This window comes from Leptinotarsa decemlineata, unplaced genomic scaffold, assembly GCF_025532065.1.
Source record: "Leptinotarsa decemlineata unplaced genomic scaffold, Ldec_3_MD MMD2_P_RNA_scaffold_2, whole genome shotgun sequence".
Classification (NCBI taxonomy): domain Eukaryota; kingdom Metazoa; phylum Arthropoda; class Insecta; order Coleoptera; family Chrysomelidae; genus Leptinotarsa; species Leptinotarsa decemlineata.
Genome location: NW_027412529.1, coordinates 5917297 through 5938711, shown reverse-complemented (window position 1 = coordinate 5938711; position 21415 = coordinate 5917297). Strand labels below are relative to the sequence as shown.

At 33.3% G+C, this 21415-nt stretch overlaps 1 protein-coding gene across 1 annotated transcript; it reads right to left on the bottom strand.

Annotated features, from left to right (window-relative positions):
• Positions 1–883: 883 nt before the first annotated feature.
• Positions 884–14086, bottom strand: LOC141485503 (uncharacterized). Its single transcript, XM_074182328.1, has 3 exons — positions 13933–14086; positions 5850–5926; positions 884–1392 (listed from the first exon to the last, which is right to left on the bottom strand). The coding sequence occupies exons 1-3, from the start codon at positions 13954–13956 to the stop codon at positions 1089–1091; spliced, it is 405 nt and encodes a 134-aa protein (XP_074038429.1). The 5' UTR covers positions 13957–14086; the 3' UTR covers positions 884–1088.
• Positions 14087–21415: the final 7329 nt, after the last annotated feature.

Here is a 21415-nt window from a genome sequence, read left to right as displayed (position 1 = left end):
AGGGTGTCAATATACAAGTATTTACAGACTTACAGCTGGGTATCTCGAATTCCGAGGTGAACTTACTATAATGACTGGACTAGTAATTATTCTGAGCCGAACCCTACTATATTGAAGTAGTTCTTCGGTTCTTTTCTCGGACGGTTCCCTAATGAAGGTTCTACTGTGTTTGTTGCCAGGTACTTTTGTCCAGTACTCTGTGTGCTTCTTATTGGTCCATGTCCTGATCTGGTTTCCTACCAATAATTTTGGTACCTCCAGAGGAGGGACCTTTATATGAAGTTGATGATCCGCGTCTAGAGCTTTCATCAGCTTTATCATTACCTGTGATTCCTGAATGCCCTGGCACCCAGTACAAAGTTAACTTGTTCCTGTTCGCAAGTTCATTCATTTCTTCATGGTATTCCCAGACCAGTTTTGATGTCACCTTCGTATTTGTCAGAGCCCCTAGAGCGCTCTTGCTGTCTGTAAAAATACTGATTCGCTCATTTCTTTGAGGTCTCTATTTAATAAGCCTTGCACACTGCAAGATAGCATACACTTCCGCCTGAAAGACGGATATGTATAGTCCTAGCGGATAGCTGTGTCTACCGTGTTAATATTTTGGGCAGTATAAAAAGGTACTGCTTTCGTTTTGGAGGTATTCAAAAACAATGAATTTTCACTGAACCAATTTTGCAAGCTATCAAGATCATAGATTCAACATAGATAACTACATTGTCAGAAAACATGACGTTCTATGACGAAGTTAATGTCATTTTGGGATTCAGCACACCCAAAAACAAAAGATTTGTCCACAAACAAAAATAAAACAGCTCTCAATATATTTTTTGCAGACTTGTGATATTTTTATGCCGTTTGTAAGGCAAAGGGAAATCACATAAAATTTATAATATTTTATTACCTACACAATAATTTTACAGACACATTTCAAATAATTTAACGAATAATATAAAAATACAACACACAATTTCATACATGACAGGCTACAACCTACAACAAATTCATTAGCCACTGAATATCAGTCAAATTGTGGTCAAACCACCGTTCAGTTCTGTTCAACAAGAAAAAAAATATTCCTGCATCCATTATTGCTGCGTTTGCGAGCTTGACGGTACCACATTGGCCTGTTGGAACTGCGCTTGCGGCTGTGATTGCGAATAAACATTCTCCTGAGGCTGACCACTGTAGGGATAGTCCTGAGAAACAGGACACAGGCAGGGTACTAGCTGCACGTGCTGAAGGTTGGGCACTGGAGCAAGCTGAGCCTGTAGAGGTACCTGTAGGGGAAGTTGTACAGGTACTGACGGTACTGCTCCAGGTCGGCGATCTTCTATGGTGTACGGGGGTTGGATCACACGTTTGTGGTAGTAGTAGTTGGTTGCGGGGGACCTGAAAGTAAAGAATTACTAGACTTCCAATTGTTTGTAAGTGACTATTTAGCAAATAATCCGTTCAAATTTCCAGTTGACTTCAGTTGACTGGGACGCGAAAAATAATAACTTTTATCGAAAAAGTAGAGACGTTTTAAAGAAAATCAACTTATTATCGAAATGGCAATTTTGTTGAATGAAATAAAAAAAATGGTGAAGAATAACAAATATTGTAGTTTCTACCATTTCTCTATTATTATCTTTATCAAATATTTATTGAATTCAGAATAAAAGATAGTAGGATCAGTAGAATTCTAAAATACCTTCCCCAAACTTGAATACTAATATTGTCCAGTCATTTTAGGTCGATTTAGACCTGTATTTCGAAAAGTTGACATACCCAGCTGTGAATTTGTATAAACTTTGGATTTTGGCATCATAAAAGTATTCACATATGAATCGATGGCCGCAACTTCAAAAATTGGTCGTCAAAAGTAAAAATACCAACTTTTTGCACGCTTTTTTCGAATATCTCCTTTCCAATGGGTTTTATGCTAATTAAATTGATTATCAATATTGTAGAAAATTAAATTCTCTACAACTTTTATTTCAAACATTTTTTGATACGTTGAATCGTTTTTGAAATAGAGGGCAGCGCGAACGCAGATTAAAATTTATTTGAAATCAACTGGTCGTCCCGATCGAAATCAGCTCATTTAAGGTTTATACATCATTAGTTAATCAATAATTATGAATAATTTTCATTTTTAATCAACAAATATATCAACACTAAACAGGCCAGAGATGATGCGGATGTTCTCATTTTTGAGACAGCTATTGAAGAATCTAAACGTCAAAGAAGAGCAAGATATTGATTTACTTGTGATTTTAATTGGGCGTACACTATCTTTTGAACAAGAAATTTTCTTTAAAAAAGGTGTCAAAACAAATGTGAAAACGGAAATATACTCCTCTGAGAGTTTCGACAAATATTCAAGTTCTAAAAAACCCATTTTGTTCCTTTACGTATTTTTGGGGCTGTGATACGACTTCTGCGCTGTTTAAAAAAAGAAAAAAAACGTTCTTGGAAACATTCGAGAAACTATCTAATTTGGATGAACTTGCCGCAGAATTTGAAGAAGAAAACTGTCCGGTTCAAAGATTATTTGATAGTGGAGTGCAAACTTTATTAGCTGTTTATAATGCTCCAAAGTCTGTAGATACTATCGATCATCTTCGTTATGCACAATATGTCAAGCTAACGAAGCTCAATAAACCTGTGCAGTTATCAAATATCCCACCAACAAGCGGAGCAGCTCACCAACATTTTGATCGTGTTAATTACCAAGTTCAAACTTGGTTAGGACATGATTTGGAACCCCAGGAATGGGGTTGGACAATGCGTAACTAATTGCTAGAACCTATCATGACCATTTTACCACCTGCTCCAGATGAGTTACTCAATACGATATTCTTTAACTGCAAAAGTGGTTGTGGTTCAAGATGTGGATGCAGGAAAGCGGGGTTGCAATGCTCTTTAGCTTGTGGCCAGTGTAATGGACAAGCTTCTCTCAATGCTATACCATATGAGACGGATGTTAACGAAGATAGGTCCTTTGAATCAGAAATCATGGAAGAATTGGAAACGAATCTGGGTGTAGATGACAATGAAGATGATAACGCCGACGACGATGAAGAGAAAAATTGAAATTCAAACTCATTATTCTTTTATTTATTTTATCTGTTTTTTTATTTTGATATTCACAAATGTATCAAATGAGATTTTTTAATAAAAATATTATTTAAAATTTTATTTCTTTTTTCATTTTTATTTATTGAAGAATAATTACTATAGATTAGATTTAAATTATGATGTAATATATATTTTTCCCTTTACAAATTTATAATCACACGGGCAGGTAAGTGTTATTGAATAAATTGATACCTAATTGAAAATAAATAATTAATGAAAAAATATTTAAATAAAGTGTATTTGTTGATAAACAATGAAAATTATTTATAATTATTTATTGAGTAATAATTTATAAACCTTAAATGAGCTGATTTCGATCGGGACAGTTGATTTCAAATCATATTTAATCTGCGTTCGCGCTGCCCTTTATCTGAAAAACAATTCAACGTATGAAAAAATGTTTAAAACAAAAGTTGTAGAAAATTTAATTCTCTACAATATTGATGAGAAATACAATTAGCATAAAACCCATTGTGAACGAGATATTGCTTTTGACCCCTAATTTTTGAAGTTGCGGCCGTCGAATCATATGTGAATTTTGAGAATACTTTTATGACGCTAAAATACAAAGTTTATACTACAGCTGGGTATGTCCACTTTGCTAGGCAAACCCCCTAAAATGACTGGACTAATATAAGAGAGTGGTCCTAGAAGTACCCGGCCCAAAAAAATGGAAAAAAGCTCTATGCACTTTTCCCAGCGACGTTCAAAGTAGTTCGATACCGTTTTTATAATAAGAACTGTCTTGCTCCTCAAAATAGCCATTAACTGCCTACATCACTTCATCATCGTTGGAAAATCTTTGATAACTGAGTCATTTTTTCAAGTTTGGAAACAGAAAATGATCCGAGGGAGCTATATCTGGCGAATAGGGTGTATGAGGCAACGATACAAATTTTAATTCATTAATGTTGGTCATTGTGATAATGGATTTGTGAGATACGACGTGAGAATTCTGCTTTGTTGCTGTGAAACTTCGCTAAACACTCAACTGAAACATCTTCACGGTAGGTACTGCTTTTGCTCGAGTGTGAGTAAACGCGACTACCATCTTGCACAAAGCTTTCTCATGTCCAACTTTTCAGGAAATATACTATATACTGCACTTTTTGAAAGTACGCTGGCTCGCATACTTTCAGTCAACGATCATTCAGTACCGTTTTGTGGTTTTTCTTCACCGTTTCTGGAGTTGTCACCTCATTTGGTCGACCACTGCGATGGTCGTCTTGGCAGCTCGTACGACCTCATTTAAACTCTGCTATATACCCAATATTTGGCTGTTGTAAACAAAGGAGACTCACCCAGAGTAGAATCTCGTTCAGCTTTTATATTGGTCGGGCTGAAGTCTTTCGAATGAAAGTATTGTACCACAAAACGTTGATTAATTTTCTTCATTTCCACAAATTCACCGAGAATGTTCGCTAATGATGGCTGCCAAACAAATACTTAACAATGCAGCGTCTTCAGACTTGAGACATATATGCTTTATAAATTGTGTACTTGTAAAATGCATTAGAAACGAAATTTTAAAAATTGAATGGAACTAGCCCACACTTGATGAAAATCAGTATCACAAATTACTGATATCGTTTATTGTGATATTCACTTTGAACAGTTATATAAAACCACTGCTTCATCAAGTGGTCCTGGTTGTATGGCAAAACAAGTGTCGCGATTTTGTAAACCTGTCATAGTAAGAATCACAGTGAAGTCTATCCGTGAGTTTTGGAAATTTAGAGAGCAAAAAAGAAGAAAATTGATAGAGAAGTGCAATATTTCCTTAGAACGTGATTATAATTGAGTATTTGTTTTTTATTTCCTCACTACCCAGTCCCGATCTTTGGGTTAGTCTTTAGCTCTTTCAGCAATGCGATTTTGATGTCATCTATACTTGTGAAACGACGGATATTTGAAGTTCTCTTCATTTTTGGAAATAGGAAAAAGTCACAAGGACTCATGTCTGCGAATTTGGAGGCTGATGAAGTGTGAGCAGATGCATTATCGTGGTGCTAAGTCATTGAAGGTAGTTCTCCTTATTGACCGCAGGACCTCATGACAAGAATTTATGATACACCATGCTATTGAAATCGAAGAACTTCAATCGCACTTTTCGAGCCTTTTTCGGTCTTGGCGAGATATAATGGCTCCACTGGGGCGACTCAGTTTTAGTTTCATTTGGTAACTCTCGAGCAACTTCCATTCGCCATTGTTTTTGTTCAAAAATTCAATGATTCTGGAACAAATTTCGCTGCCACAGATTTCATACCCAACATGATCAACTTCATCGATTGTGATTCGGTGATCGTTCAATTTTTTCACGCTTTCATTGGTGGTTTTTTGATCTATTTGTGATTTGTGTTTAGTTGTTATTGTCAAGTTATTGTCTATAGTGAAAAATCATGAATAGACTGACCCGTTACTTCATGAAAATTAATGACACTATCTGAGAATAGTTACACAAAATATTCACAAGCATTTTTGTTTCTAGGCTCGTTTTCCTAACAACATAGCTTCCTCGGTAGAAACTTCTGCCGAGATGTTAACGAAGCGTGTCTAGAAATCTAGTTATTATCATGGATAGTGAAAAATTTAATGATAAAGTTATTTTTAGTCAGTTGTTCTAGTTGTGGAAATCGTATTGAACCCTTTTGAAAATATTTCATTGCATCCATTCGACTAACTGCAGTAAAATATAGTGAGTTTTAAATTTCCCTTATACTTACTGCTGTTCGGGTGATCCCCAACCTAGCCAAAATGCTGATGTGGACGACGTTAGTGCTACAATGGCACCTAATAATATCTGAAACAAAAAATTCAGGAATAATTGTTAAAGAAGTTTTATCTACAAAATTAACAAATCCACTGGAACTATATCATAACTTTTCAATAATTCCCAACACGTATTCCTAAAAAAATCATAGATCAGGAAAAGGACTGGAACAGGACTTTATCTTGTGTACACTTAGACCTTGATGACGTTTAACTACATTCTGTTTGACTACGAAAAGTATCTCAGTGAATCCAATTTTATCTCACCATTTAACTACATATAAATTTGATAGTAATATACCGAATGCTGCATCTTAATCTTGACAATATACTTCAATAAATATGAACTACTTTGGAACACAACTGAAACCAGATGAAACCATAGTTCAAAAACAAAGCATTCGCCAAGTGTCATCAGTAGTATTAGGCTGAACCACGAAGGGATTGTTTGATTCAAACGTCGACCAGGTATTATGTTTTTTTCCTTACAAAGTTATTGCTAGTTTCTCGGAATTGAAAATTAAGCTTGAGGGCACACATCATACATATTGCAAATGTAAGAATGAAAATAACATCATTATTATTATACTATATTGTTCATTCTTTGGAAAAGTAACTGTAAATGTCAATCTGTTTCTCTGAAGCAAGCTATCATCGTCAACATACCCGTACCAATAAATATATTCTTACTTGTTTGATGAGAGTAACTTCTCTGAGGTTACTCTTTTTTTAATGGTTTTATTTAGCTTGACCTGTTTGTTTGGGTCAAATTTAATAATTGAAGGGGGTCAAAACCACCTTCCTGTTGACAAATTAATCTGATATTTGGTACACACATTTAGTTTTGATGATGATGCAACTTGATGAATTATGTATCATTGTGAATCCAAGATGGCCGCAGCTACAAAATGGCGAGTTAGATATATTTTCGCAACTTCCTCAATATGGGTATCAAACGACAGGGCTTGACTAGTTGAATAGTAGGTACACTTCGAAAAAGAAAGCAAATTAAAAATGGCCACAGATAGAAAATGGAGGTTTACATATTAATACACAACTACCTCAATATGGCTATCAACTGAAAGGGCTTGACTAATACTATAGTCGTATAACATGAAAAAGATGCATATCCAATAAAATATATACAAAGAATTTTATCAACTCAGAATCGGGATATAAACATGGATCTCCCGTCCAAGTCAAGATTTTGTCATTTGTTTGAAGGTGGTTGACAATGTTTCGTGGTGTATTTCATCAGTTCGGACATCCATTGTCTAATATAATATAAATTTATTTGACAACCGTAAAAAAATTAAAAAGATCAACTGAAAATGACAATTTTATTGAACAAAAAACTGAAATTACAAAGAAATAACATACAAGCAACAACCAAAAAAATGAAAATTGAAATATTTAAAGCTGAAAATTAAAAAATTAAAAATATTATTGACAAAAAATGAAAATTAAAAAATTTCAAACCAAGTTATGTTACGACGTTTCGATTGTTAGTATCCACAATCGTCTTCAGGTGATAACTGGACTTATTCCTCCGAGATCTGACTATTTATAAGTCATTCGAGTGCTTTCATCTATCCTCTCTTCCCTCTTTCCGCTTCATTGGTTTTAGCGGGAGATGACTGTTTGGCGGAAGTTGGTCATTTTTCGCTTGATTAGAGGTTTCCATATGTTACGTATCTCTACGCTAGCTTGACTAAATGCATTGTTGGACAACATATACGCGGCTTCTTTGAATTTTATCCTAAACCAGTGTTCCTCTTTGTGAATGATTTCAGCTTGAGCCCATTTGATATTATGTATTAACATAACATCAAATGTCCAAACATGCTCTGCTATTCCAGATTTGCTGGTTTCTCCTCGCTGTGTGTGTTTCTTGTGTTCAGCAATGCGAACTTTCAATGGCCTCTTAGTTTCAACGATGTATGATTCTCCGCACTCGCAAGGTATCCGGTAAATGCAATTCTTGGAGTCGCAGTCCGTGTTTGGTGGCCTGGCTTTCGTGAGGCTGCTATGGATTGTGTTCCCAGATCTGAAGCAAGTCCTGATGTTATACTTGAACCCAATCCGTCTTATCCTTTCCGATAATCCTCGGATGTAGGGAAGTACAAGTACTGGTTGTGGCGGCTTCTCTTCCTTGTGAAGTTCTTGCTTTTTTCTAGCTAAGGCCTGTTCCACCATCGCTCTGGAGTAACCATTCCGTTGAAGGTCATTTTTGATGATGCCTAGTTCCTTTTCGAGACCTTCCTTTGTATTACAGAGCCCAAAAGCACGGTCTAGCAGAGTCTTGATGATTCCTCTCTCAGTCGATTGATGGTGGTTGGATTTCTGGTTCAGATACTGTCCTGTGTGAGTGGGTTTTCGATATACAGATGTTTCTCATTTGGTGTCGGTCCTCTTCACTAATACGTCTAAGAAAGGCAATTCGTTGTGGATTTCCTTCTCCATTTTGAAAGTGATGGAAGGAATCACATTGTTGATGTGCTTCGGGAAAGTGTCTAGTTCTGCATTCCCATAGTTCCATATTATGAGTAGTGTTGCCGCCGAGACAAGAGATTCTCGACTCTTGTCTCGTCTTGTCTTGTCTAATCATGTCTCGATCGAGACAAGAGAAGATTTTCCTTTCGAAAAATTTTGTCTCGTCAAGACAAGACATAAGGTCCTCTTGGACAAGACAAGACAAGACAAGACAAGAGAGGCTTCTCTCGACAAGAGAAGTTAAGAGAGGTCGAGAGAAAAATAGTATTATAGAAATCCAATTATAATATTCTTTTGATGCAAAAATATATGGTTCATTACAATTTTTGTATTTGATAATTTCGAATCCTGACAATTGGAGTGAATGAAGGTAATAATTTGCAAATTAAGTTTTAATTGATGCTTATTTGTTTATTGATACCACCAAAATACATTTATAATGTATTATATATTTTTGGTTAATCATACCAGCTCAATTTCAGCTCAACTGGTAGTAGAGCTGATGTAACATTTCTACATATTCTAATAGGAAAAACTATAGATTTTCTTCAGCTCAAATGGAAACATACCAGATGCACATGGTGCATTTCATAATTTACATTAAATTTAAGATTTGTTGAATTTGTATAATTTATGAGGGTGTCGTTTACGTATCTGCCCAATAATATTTTTAATTTTTTTAATTTTCAGCTTTTAATATTTCAATTTTTATTTGTTTGGTTGTTGCTTGTATGTTATTTCTTTGTAATTTCAGTTTTTTGTTTAATAAAATTGTTATTTTCAGACAATGGAAGTCTGAACTGATGAAATTCAACATTTTGTATCGTGCCAAGAAATGTTTGGCGTTACGGTGGATAAAAATGATATATCGTCAGCATTTTCAAGATTCTGGCACAGTTTGTTGTATATAATGCCTTGCCCCTCTATTAGACCACTGGAGGGGAGTCTACCGTTATAATGTATATTAGATACTCGTGGAACAACATGGTAAATAATAATAAAACTGTAACAAACAAAAATGAAATGAGTAAAAAAAAATATTTCGAAAGGTTTTATTGAAAAAAAATACTGGTGTAGATGATGTACTAAAAGCTAAAAAATAATTCGAAAATATTCACTTATTTACTCAGGTTACGCTACGCTGAACGATTTCATTATTTTTTATCTGATCAATACCGAAGATTGCTGGGGAGAATGGTGTGATGACTGCTACCTAGGACATTCTGAATTATTTTTTAGATTTAAATACATTTTCTACATCATTATCTTTTTTTTCAAAAAAACTGTCCAATATAAAAACTATTTTTTACTCATTTTATTCAACACATGAAAATACTATCTTCATTCCAAATCCCTTCATTTAAATTACAACTACAAATCCTAAAGCCGCCCCTGCGCTACTGTGTCGACTGAAAAATCGTGTTTACCTGACATGTCCAATCAAACATCCATTTTTTAAATAATAATTCTGTTGTCTTGCCTTCGTAAACAAATACATGCTTGCTCCTGTAGACAGATCGAGGGCCCTCTTAATGGCCCCATTCAGAATATTCGTGTGGGAACTTGCCTTGTCACTATTGAAGATTACGGGTTAGGCCCCCGGAGTGTTAAATTAGTTCACATTAGCTTCCATAAATCTCGACAAGAAGTACTCCCAGAGACGTGATTGTCGAAATTTCGTTGAGAGTTTCGAGATGTATTTTCTTTCATCCGTAGGCGGAAGATATTTGGGATGATGTTGATCGTAATTGGTTGATATCGTACATGTTCTAGTTGATTGCCTTCGGAATTCTAGGGACAGGAAGTTTGATATTACCTTCAATTATACTGATCGATCTATTGATTGGTGATCGAAAGCGACTTCAGGAATTTTACTCTCTGTCTCAGATTATTATCCATCTCCAAATAAGCATCGAAGATACTTGTTAAAATATCCATGACAGTACTTATCAATGTCCCCCAGAGTTCAATACTGATTCCACTGTTTCTAATCTATATAATTGATCCGCCAACTTTTCATACTAATCAAATTTCACCCAATCAGTGTTTCATTTGAATAAAAAATTTGGGTCATATGATCTTCTATAGTCGAAGCAACCGGTATTGTGCATACCTAGAGTGTCGGCGCTTTCAAAGGCCAACAAAACCAATACAGAGAAATAAAGCCGCTGTCAACTAGTCCACGTGGACTGAAGAATTGGCGGTTCGTAAGAAATTTCTTCTCCAATTATAAAAATTTTGTACAGCTGGAACTGCATTCAATTAGTTTGAAAGTTTCTTCAATCATTGTTATCCTTATATATTGTGATCTCAATAAATCATTGAATGGAATAGGAGTTCACCAAGGAAGCATTTTGGGGCCGCTTTCATTAATCATTTATTAAAACTAAGTTTATACCCCTTGAGTCTGTGTTCTGATTATAGATTGGTTCATGATTCGGAGGAAGATATTGCCAACGCAGTCAAAAATATAAATGACTCATTGATGCATGAAATCAAATTAATTCTGGTTCTGAACTACGTAATCGAAATAGCCTCTCAAGAAATATGAGCATTATCGATGACAAAATTGAGTTTCTGTTTGACCTATTTATTTGATTTCATTATCGAGAGCATCAATGACATGTCGGGCGTCAAAACTGAAAGAAGAAACATGAAATATTGAACTTTTATGAATACTACAGCTATCATTTATAGTGTAATGTATCAAAATTTCATTTGAATTCATAGATGCATCACGCAACATCAAAATTCAGAAGATTCAATGAGATCAAAATAGTAATATCTAGATACTTATTTAAATATCAGAGATAGGTTTTTTAGATCTAAGAGATCCATACGATAGAATATACTTTCTCGGGATTTGAAACTTCTACAGTATTATCAAAGTTATGAACTCAATTTATTAGGTATGTACATACATAAAGCACAAGATTCAATAATAATTTTGAATCTGACCGAACAGATTCAGACAAATGTATGAATAACATATTTTCCAAGAGCTTTAACGAATTAGAAAAATTGGAGAGTCGAATATTATGTTGCATGAGAAACGTTCATTAGTTCTTTAAAAAAGTATATGTAGTTTATTCAAATCAATTATTAGGGTTAATCATTCTAAAATTTACTAGAGTTAATCTTTTCAGGAAACAAGCACGTATAGGTATATTTTTGACAGTTCATATCACTGTGGAGAGCACTAACGTGCTGGGCTGAATTTTCTAGTGCATCGTCTATTGAATTTTCCTCCCACACATGAGAGGTTCACAAAAGAAAAACGTACAATACAGATAATAGCAGCCACTAACGATTTCTCGAGGGGTATTGTAGATGATATAATGAGGAAGAAGAAGTTTAGGTTAAGAATTAAAAAATGACGAAAACCAAGATGAATAATATAAGTATCTCAGTTCCATACCACCAATACATGAAGAAGTTTGGAAATATTTTCAAAGAACTAGGTATGAAGGTGGTATTTAAAACAAGTCATACATTACAGAGTCTTTTAGGAAATCCAAAAGACAAAGTCGAGAATTGGAAAAAGTCTGAAATTTACGAAATTGAATGTAAGGACTGCGATGCAAAATATTATGGACAGACAAAAAGATCTATTAAAATGAGATATAAGGAACACTTAGCACACCTGGAATATGGAAGACCAGGATTGAAAATTATGACATGTTCATAGTTTCGAAGATGCTGGAGAAATATATTGAGAGATCTTCTATTTATTGACTTTCCGTATATCATTCAAAATTACTCAGCAACTTCGCATTAACTTCATATTAGGAAAGATCAATCAGTCAACAGGATTTAGTCATCAACTAGCTCATTAGTTTAAAAGCTGACTCATATTTTTTTCATACTTTTCAATAGTCTTAAAGCAACTTTTTACAAGAATCATTGAACTCAGTGCCAAGATGAAAAAGTTTTCCTGAAGTTTCTGGATGTTATATGATTTAGAAAAACTTCTCTTGACTCACAGAGTTGCAATAATACTTTCTATTCATTTGGTGCCTTATTCAAATAACGTAGTGTCAATGATTTTTTTATTTCTTTAAAGAATTCACATTCATTTGAACCTCATGAAATTATCGAACCTATCAGGAAAATTGGGACCAGTTTAAATTCTACGACATTCAATAATAATGAAATCAGTGACGATCCAGGAAATACTTAAAAAATATAGATCCGTATTTGTAATTTCAAAATTGAGAGTGATTCAAGTCAGACTACTTTTGTGTTTTTCCACTTTTAAAGAACCAGAGGAGTTAATCGTTTTTTGGTATTATTCAATAATCGGTTAACTAGTTTAGTTATCCAATAATTTTTATGAAGAAAAGTTGGTTGGTTAACAGGATGCATTTTTTTAAAAACATTTGTTTTCTTGTCGAAGTTTCGAGTTTGATTGAATTCTTCTTCAGGGCTCTGTAACACTGAATTTTCATAAATATATCCGTCACAAAAATTATACGATTATGAAAAAATAATTTTCCTAGAGCCCTTATTAGAAAAATAATTCAAGAAAGAGGTTCCTCTTCCCAAAATACAGGGGTGTAACTCTAATATCACAAAATTCCATTTGTAGAAAGTTTATCCGATGAACTTGGAATGCTACTCAGTGACGAACAAATTAAAGTAGCCTATTCAAATGAAAATACAGTTGGAAACAACAAACACAAGAAATACAATCCAATATTGTGTACAAATTGAACTATGGAAGCTGTCACAAATGCTATGTTGGTCAAACCGGAGGGTACCTTAAAACACATGAGAGATTCTAAGAAACTAAATATCAAAAACCCCACAGCCCTCGTTGAACATGAAAATGAATATGAAAACATTTTTGATTTTGATCGTCCAACTATTCTAGATGTTCAACCACATTTACCCAAAAGACTTTTGAACGAAATGATACATATCCTTAAATGTGATAGTGTTAACACTAGAAGGGACGTAGATAGCCTTACACTGTATATTTCAATTTGATGAGTAAAATACCTAAATAATTTCCCTTTTTTCATTCTTTTTCTTTCTGTCATTGATAAAAAAACACCCTACCTCACCAGAATCACAGTTAAAGTCATTGCTGCGTTGGTGTTGTCTCAAAAATTCAGTTGTTTCAATGTTTTTTATTTTTTATTATGTATCTAATATGTCAGATGGTTATCAAAATAGTATGATTTTCAACACAAAGAAACTAATTTCCGGTAGGTAATTTAATTAAAAATTCATTATTTCTTGTAAAGTATAAGTTTTGTGGGAGGTATTGTTTTTTAAAGAAAAATTTATCCTGTTACCCAACCAGTCTTTGCTCAGAATTATTAAATATTACTGATCCCGGAAAATATAGATCTGTTGTTCGTATTAGTAATTTAAAAAAAAAATGTCTTAATGCAATATCAATACAAAAATGTATAAGCAGCCCATCAGATTCTAACGTCTTGTTTTTTTTTTCAATAAAACGGTCGATGCAAAAAATATCCTATACAAATTTGAAAATAAATTTCCAATTGTTTCACTCGTAAACTTCACTCTACTCACAAAAATCCTACTCGTCAGTTCCATGGTCCGGTCCCTTCGATAGAAAAAATCACTCGTGCACACTAGATTAACCACAAAACTGAATAATCTAGTGGACTGGCGCCGAAGGAGGATGTTATATAAGCTCAGCTAGACCTTGCCCTGCCCCTTTGGCCCTTGGTCAAAAAGCCGGCCACACGTATCTACGATCTGGTCCATTCAGACCGTTATTACTGGAGATTATTTATTACAAGTGAACGCGACTCGTTCTTCTCACCTGAAAGAAATTACCATCTTTTGAAAGCGATATCCCGGGTACTATTATACAGTGCGAAGGGAAATAGACCGTATTTAATTTGACAAACTTGGAAAATCTATTTTATTTATGTATTTACGGCTATTCACAAAATAATTAACAAGTTCACACATATGTACTATAACTATCAGCTAAATGTAAGGAAAAAATATATAAAAATAATAATAATAATGATAATACATTTATTGCCAATCAAAATAACCCCTTCAATAAAAAAATACTATACAGAAAAAAATAAAAACACTTTATATTTGATGTGCAAATGGCTTTGGGTTCAGAAGGCGAAATTGCATTCGCATCTGCTCTTCCACCAATGCTGAAAATGTATAAAAATAAAATATTCTTTTAGGATTTGAAGAGTAGAAAAGAAGAAAGGAAAAAAAGAAAAAAGAAGGTTATATATATATATATATATATATATATATATATATATATATATATATATATATATATATATATATATATATATATATATATATATATATATTGAATGATGCGACAAATTTTCCTTTATTTAAATATTAAATTTGATTTGAAGTTTTATATCTTCTATCAATTATCTGCGAGCGCTTTCGACAGTTGGTAGTACTGTCATCTTCTAGGCACTCCTCAAACTGAACTTGTCATCCTGTTGTCTGCCTCTTTATACGGTCAGAGCGTCTCAACTCAGGTATTTCAGGTACTTTAGGTAAATTTGGCTGTATTTGTACTGCATCAGGTACTCTTCTTTGTGTTAGATCTTCTCTAGGAATGTGTATGGTTTTGTTTAATATATTGAATGTGAGGTCTTGTGTTTTGATTTGTACTTGTTCCTCGATAAGTGATTTATGGCTGTTAAATTTATGGATGTTCAAGTTTTCCCAAATGTCCATGCGGTTTCCCTTGTTGACTTGTTTTATGAGTTTTATGTTCTCTGGTGGGGGAAATTATGTTTATATGGCGTGTGTTGCGAGGTTTGATTTATATACTATTGGATTTATGTATGCCTTTTTGTGCTCATTGTACCTTTGGATCAGTTTTTTCTTGGTTTGGCCGATATAGAATTTGTTGCAGTCCGAGCATTGTATACTGTATATCCCGTTTTGGTCTTTGTCTTCTTCTTTTTCATAGTTGTTTATTTTTTGTGTTATCTTCGTGTTCGGCTTATTTGTTAGTTTTTTGGTTTGGTGCCCTACGTACGTAAATGCTGTCCATCATTGTGTTGTTTTGTCTGTTGGGGTGGCTTGATCCTTCTTCTGTATTTTTTGTTTGATGCTGTTTTCTAGTTTATCTATTGTCTTTTGGGTGTATCCGTTTTCGTTCGCTATTTGGTATATGTCTTTCCGTTCTTTGTTTCGGGCTTCATTGCTGAGTGGTATCCTTAACATTCTATATATGAATGCGTTATAGGCAGCCATTTTGTGTGATAGTGGATGGTTTGAACTTGCGGGTATGGTGGAGCTTGTTTGTGTTGGTTTCCTGTTTATTGCCATTCGAAATTGTGTTTTGTTGTGGTTATATCCTATGGTTATGTTCAGGTAGTTAAGTTTTGAGTTGTGTTCTTCCTCAATGCTGAAACATAGTTTTTGATTTATTTCGTTAATTTCTTTTTTTATTTGTTCTATTCTTATTCCATTCTTATACCAAAAAACTAACAAACATCTTAAAACCACTGAACATCAACATTACATACAAGCCGAACACGAAGATAACACAAAAAATAAACAACTATGAAAAAGAAGAAGACAAAGACCAAAACGGGATATACATTATACAATGCTCGGACTGCAACAAATTCTATATCGGCCAAACCAAGAAAAAACTGATACAAAGGTACAATGAGCACAAAAAGGCATACATAAATCCAATAGTATATAAATCAAACCTCGTAACACTCGCCATACAAAACAAACATAATTTTCCCTCACCAGAGAACATAAACCTCATAAAACAAATCAACAAGGGAAACCGCATAGACATTTGGGAAAACTTGAACATCCATAAATTTAACAGTCATAAATCACTTATCGAGGAACAAGTACAAATCAAAACACAACAAGACCTCTCATTCAATATATTAAAGAAAACCATACACATTCCTAGAGAAGATCTAACACAAAGAAGAGTACCTGATGCAGTACAAATTCAGGCAAATTTACTTAAAGTGCCTGAAATACCTGAGTTAAGACGCTCTTAACGTATAAAGAGGCAGACGACAGGATAACAAGTTCAGTTTGAGAAGGGCCAAGAAGATGACAGTACTACCAACTGTCGAAAGCGCTCGCAGAAAATTAATAGAAGATATAAAGCTTTAAATCCTTTTTGTAAAATTTAATATTGAAATACTGAAAATAAAGGAAAATTAGTTGCATCACTCAAAATAAAAAAATAATAATAATACATTTATTGCCCATCAAAATAACAAGATAACAAAAAAAATAGTTTTTGGCTTTCTATTACTCCATCTTGATACAAAAAAAATTAATCACTCCTAAAAATATAACCCCTTCAATTAAAAAAAAATACTATAGAGAAAAAAATAAAAATACTTTATATTTGATGTGCAAATGGCTTTTGGTTCAAAAGGCGAATTTGCATTCGCATCTGCTCTTCCACCAATGCCAAAAATGTATAAATATAGAATATTCTTTTAGGGTTTGAAGAGAAGAAAAGAAGAAAGGAAAAAAGAAAAGAGAAGGTGATATATAGATATAGAGATATATGAATAGCTTAAACCTTTTTCAGGATTCTCGCCGCGGACCTAGTTATTCTGAATGCTAAACAGATGCTGTTTAAACATACTTTTAAAAACAGTTTCTGACATGTTGAAACAGGTGTTTTCTCATTTATGGAGATAATTTACTGAAGAGGATATATTATAGGAATGAAGTCGTTTAAATATTTTCTTTATAGGTACAGGAGTGTTTAACACTATCTTTTCACGCAAAAAAGTCAAAAATAAGCCAATCATTTACATCCTTTTCACAGCGTTTTTGAATGATTCCAAAGAAGAACTGAATAGGTCTGAATCCACATTGTAAGTATACGCAAATCTCAAAATTTTTACCTATATGGCCCGCTGGCCATAGTTGGTATGATGAGAGGGTATATACTCTGAAGATTTCTGTAATTCTTGTTCTCCTTAATGGATTCACATTTAAAGTTCAACAAGTTCCGGATAATGATTGATCATTTTGTGAATTAGTGTAAGATCTTATTTCATTCTTCTATGAGCCAGAGTATTCCAGTTAAGAATGTGAGTATTCCAGTTGAGAATGTCCATTATGATTTTATATAGTCTGGTTCACATGTACTCGATTTAGCTCTTTTTGGTTTTGAAGCGTCAAATAATCGACAAAATCGAAGATTTAATATTAGTTGGTACGATAAATGCGATTGGTTAACCGGCTCCATTAAACAAGAAAAACTATTTTGTTGGCCCTTTGTTTTATTTTCCGTACAAACCGAATACCAAACGTGGCCTAAAATAGTACTTCGATTTAAAAAATTCACCTTATTCTACAGAAAGACATTTTAAATCTTAGGAGTATATGTCTTGTAAATTAAAATTGTTTAGCAAAGAAAATATAGAAACAGCTTTAGATACAGCTCAAAAAGAGGCCATAATTTCTTTTAATAATCAGGTTAAGGAAAATCGGTCGAATTTAAAAAGACTTATCGATATTACGATTTATTTGGGTTTCCCAGAATTAGCTTTTCGCGGACACGATGAAACCGAAGATTCGAATAATCGCGGCAATTACAAGGAACTTTTAATGTTATGGGGCAAATATGATTCACAATTTGGCACTTTTTTAAACGGTAGCGTTTTTCAGGCACCTCAAAAACCATCCAAAATGAGTTTAGACAGTCTGGCATATATTATTAAGGAAAATATAGGCAAGGAGATTGAAAGTGTTTCTTTTTTCGCATGGAAAATTGATGAAACTACAGATATTATCTGTACATCACAACTTCCAATCGTTTTGAGATATATCAAAGATAAGCAAAATTAAGTACTTGTGCTTATAAAATATTTGTAGCAATTTTTAACAAAACTGTTATATTAGAAGAGAAAAGTATTATTATTTATTGACTGAGAAGAGTTCATTTATATTAAATATCTCAATGACAACCCTTTTTCCTTGTTTTTGTTTTTTAATGGTCAATTTTATACGTATAATTTTCGGCAATACACAATTTTTGTTTGCATTTATGCAAATATTACGTATTTTGATTTGAATAGGTGCGGTATCCCAAAAAATTTTTGCGCCTCCGGCGGGCTTTTCTGTGTGTATATAGTCTTTATGACTTTAGCCTCCCCTGTTCTCCAATGCACGAGCCGTCACTGACTTATTGGAACGTTTGAGGAAAGAAATCAAGCAAAAACGATCGCAGTTGGCTAAAAAAAGTGTTCTTTGATGCGCATGCATCAAAACCTGTCATATGCGATAGCCCTGAAACTGAAGAACGTTTATGCATGAATTTGAAGTGAAAAAATAATGTCCGTATATATCATATATAATAAGTCTGAGTTGAGGAGGATATAGAAGTGGTTCGTGACGATAAATTCCCACGTACCAACGCTTCTTATAGGTCAGCACTCATTTAATACCTTCATGATCTAACAGGTTTTAAATCCATTCATATATCAGCACCACTGCATCTCATACAGACATAAACCATAAAAAATAACAGTTCGAAGTTTCCCAATATATCTATGCATATAAAATAAAACCGGTTCTTTAATTGTTACGCAGTTGAACTCACGTAAGTTGGGTCCCTATTCAATGAAAAAATCAGTTGTAAATTCTTTTGAATACGCAACACCTTGGAAAATTCCAAAAATGAATAGATCAAGATACCAACAGAGTCCCGGAAAAAGGTGTAAACCATGTAGTATATGTTTTGGGGACCAAGAATTGTTGGTTGTTTTTGAAATATTCGCCAAAAACTAGAATTGTTGAACTTCGTTTTTGGGCTCTACCGCCTCCATTTCGAATGAATAAAAAAAAGCTGAGGGATTTTCAAATCTGTTTCATATTTGTGATAATCTGATGTGAACCAATTTGCAATGCGACGTTCCGTTTATTATATTTCATCTTCAACTTTACTTTTCTAAATACGGACCTCTAGTATTTTTCATCGATTTTTGTTGCTACTGTTATAACAAATTCAGCTATGTATTAGAATAAAGGTCCGTATTTAAAAAGATAACGTTGATGATGAAATCTAATGAACTAAACGGCGTGTTGCAAATTGGCCTATATCAGATAAAAACAAATATGAAACAAACATTTTGATTGAAGGTTGATGAAAGAAACTATTTTTATGTCGACTGGAAATTTCATTACATTGATTTCTTCATTAACATTTTCAATTCTTCAACGCCTCCAACTTTTAAGATAACTGGAAAATCAAACCTGTTTTCCAATGGGTATAATTTTTAATGTTTTCGAAGAGTAGTTCCAAAAATGATGAAAATCCTAGAATTTTTGTTTAAAAATTATCTGTATTTCTATGTTAACTTGCATTTCTCGAAAGTTACCTAATCGACGAATTCATTGTTTATTCATGTGTCTATGCGCAACCCAAATTCTTCCCCTTGTTTAGTTCGAAATAAGTATTGAGTTATAGTTCCGGATGGTGGTGCTTTTTTCAAAGCATTTGCTTTTCAGATATCTCAAATAGTTTTTGGGATCTTTACTGAAATCATATCATTTGTTTATTGAGATAAAACTTTAATAACCACTATTAAACAATGATCAAATAATAAAAAGCACTATTTATAAGTGAACAAGAGCACTAACGATAATGACCTCAGTTCTTTATAATAACAGTTTAATCGGTCTCAGTTAGAAATATAAATATCGTTAAAAAACTCTGTAATCTCAAAAACTACATATCACGATTTGATCTTCACAAACTTTATTTGAAAAATATATCATAACATGTTTCGCTAGCTCAGTAGCTGTCTCGAGTGATATGAATACTTCAACTTACAATATTTGAATTTTTAAGTTTATTAATTTCCATTGCTTCCAAATGATTCAGTTTCAAATCTTCATTTTCTATGTGCAAAATTTTGAACTAATCGTTAAGGATATGATTTTCTTCTAGAAAATGATTTGAATATGTTGAATTTGCTTTCTTATTTACATAGCTCGTATGATGTTCCTAAATGTTCTGCCCGTTTGACCAATATATACCTTAGGGCACGTTCCACACTTTAATTAATACACTTCTGTTTTCTCGAATTTGAATGTTTTGTCTTTATTATTTTTAACTAACTTTCCCAATGTATTACTTGTTTTATATGCAATTTTTATATATCGTTTCCTTAAAATGAAGCTAATTTTTCCGTTGGCTGTCCAAAATACGTTGAAGCTCTATAATTTTGATTATCTTTTTGATTATCTACATCGAGTCCCTTTTGCTTAGACTTTCTTGGCAAGTTATTCTAATGAATGACCAACTGGATTTGAATAGATCAGCATTATTGAACTTGTTTTCTTAAAAACCGAGAAAGAATTATTATTGATGTAGATGTGAGGTAATATGCTTCAGGTGATCGTAATTGAACAGGTACCTTAGGTAGAGGTTTAGGTAATTTTTTGGTGGTAGTCTCAATTATGGTTACCTCTAGTAGGTATATAAATATTAATGTAGGAACAAGTTGAAGTATTCAAATCACTTGAGAAAGCTACTGTGCTAACGAAACATGTGATGTGATATATTTTTCAAATAAAGTTTGAGAAGATCAAATCGTGAGGTGTAGTTTTTCAAATCACTATGGATCTTCATCAAGTAACGGCCGAATCAATCAGAAAAAAACTCTGCATTTCTCATAAATAAATAAATTACTTAACTCAACTAGTACGTCGTAATAATTTGAAATATCAAAAATCAGTGTTATGAACGCGAAATGTTGAACGTCATAAAGATAATTCGGAAAGTAAACAGATCTACTTGCCTAAGACGATTGTAGATACCAACAGTCGAAACGTCGTGAACTAACGTGACTTGGAATCTCTACACTTTTTTATTTTTATTATTTTCTAATTTCATTCCTTAATTTATATTTATTCAATTGTTATATTATTTCACTATTATTTCATTTCAGGTTATTTTTGCTCAATATAATTGTTATTTTCAGCTATTTTTTTTATTATTCTTTTTTACTTGTTTCAGGGATTTCAAATCATTTTA

Bases quoted from the DNA above. Each gene is read 5' to 3' on its own strand.
- LOC141485503 (XM_074182328.1), bottom strand. From the start codon at position 13,956: ATGGAACTGACGAGTAGGATTTTT. The intron at 5,927-13,932 runs GTGAGTAGAGTG...TTTTTGTTTCAG, and splicing joins AACTGACGAGTAGGATTTTT to ATATTATTAGGTGCCATTGT. The intron at 1,393-5,849 runs GTAAGTATAAGG...CTTTACTTTCAG, and splicing joins TGGGGATCACCCGAACAGCA to GTCCCCCGCAACCAACTACT.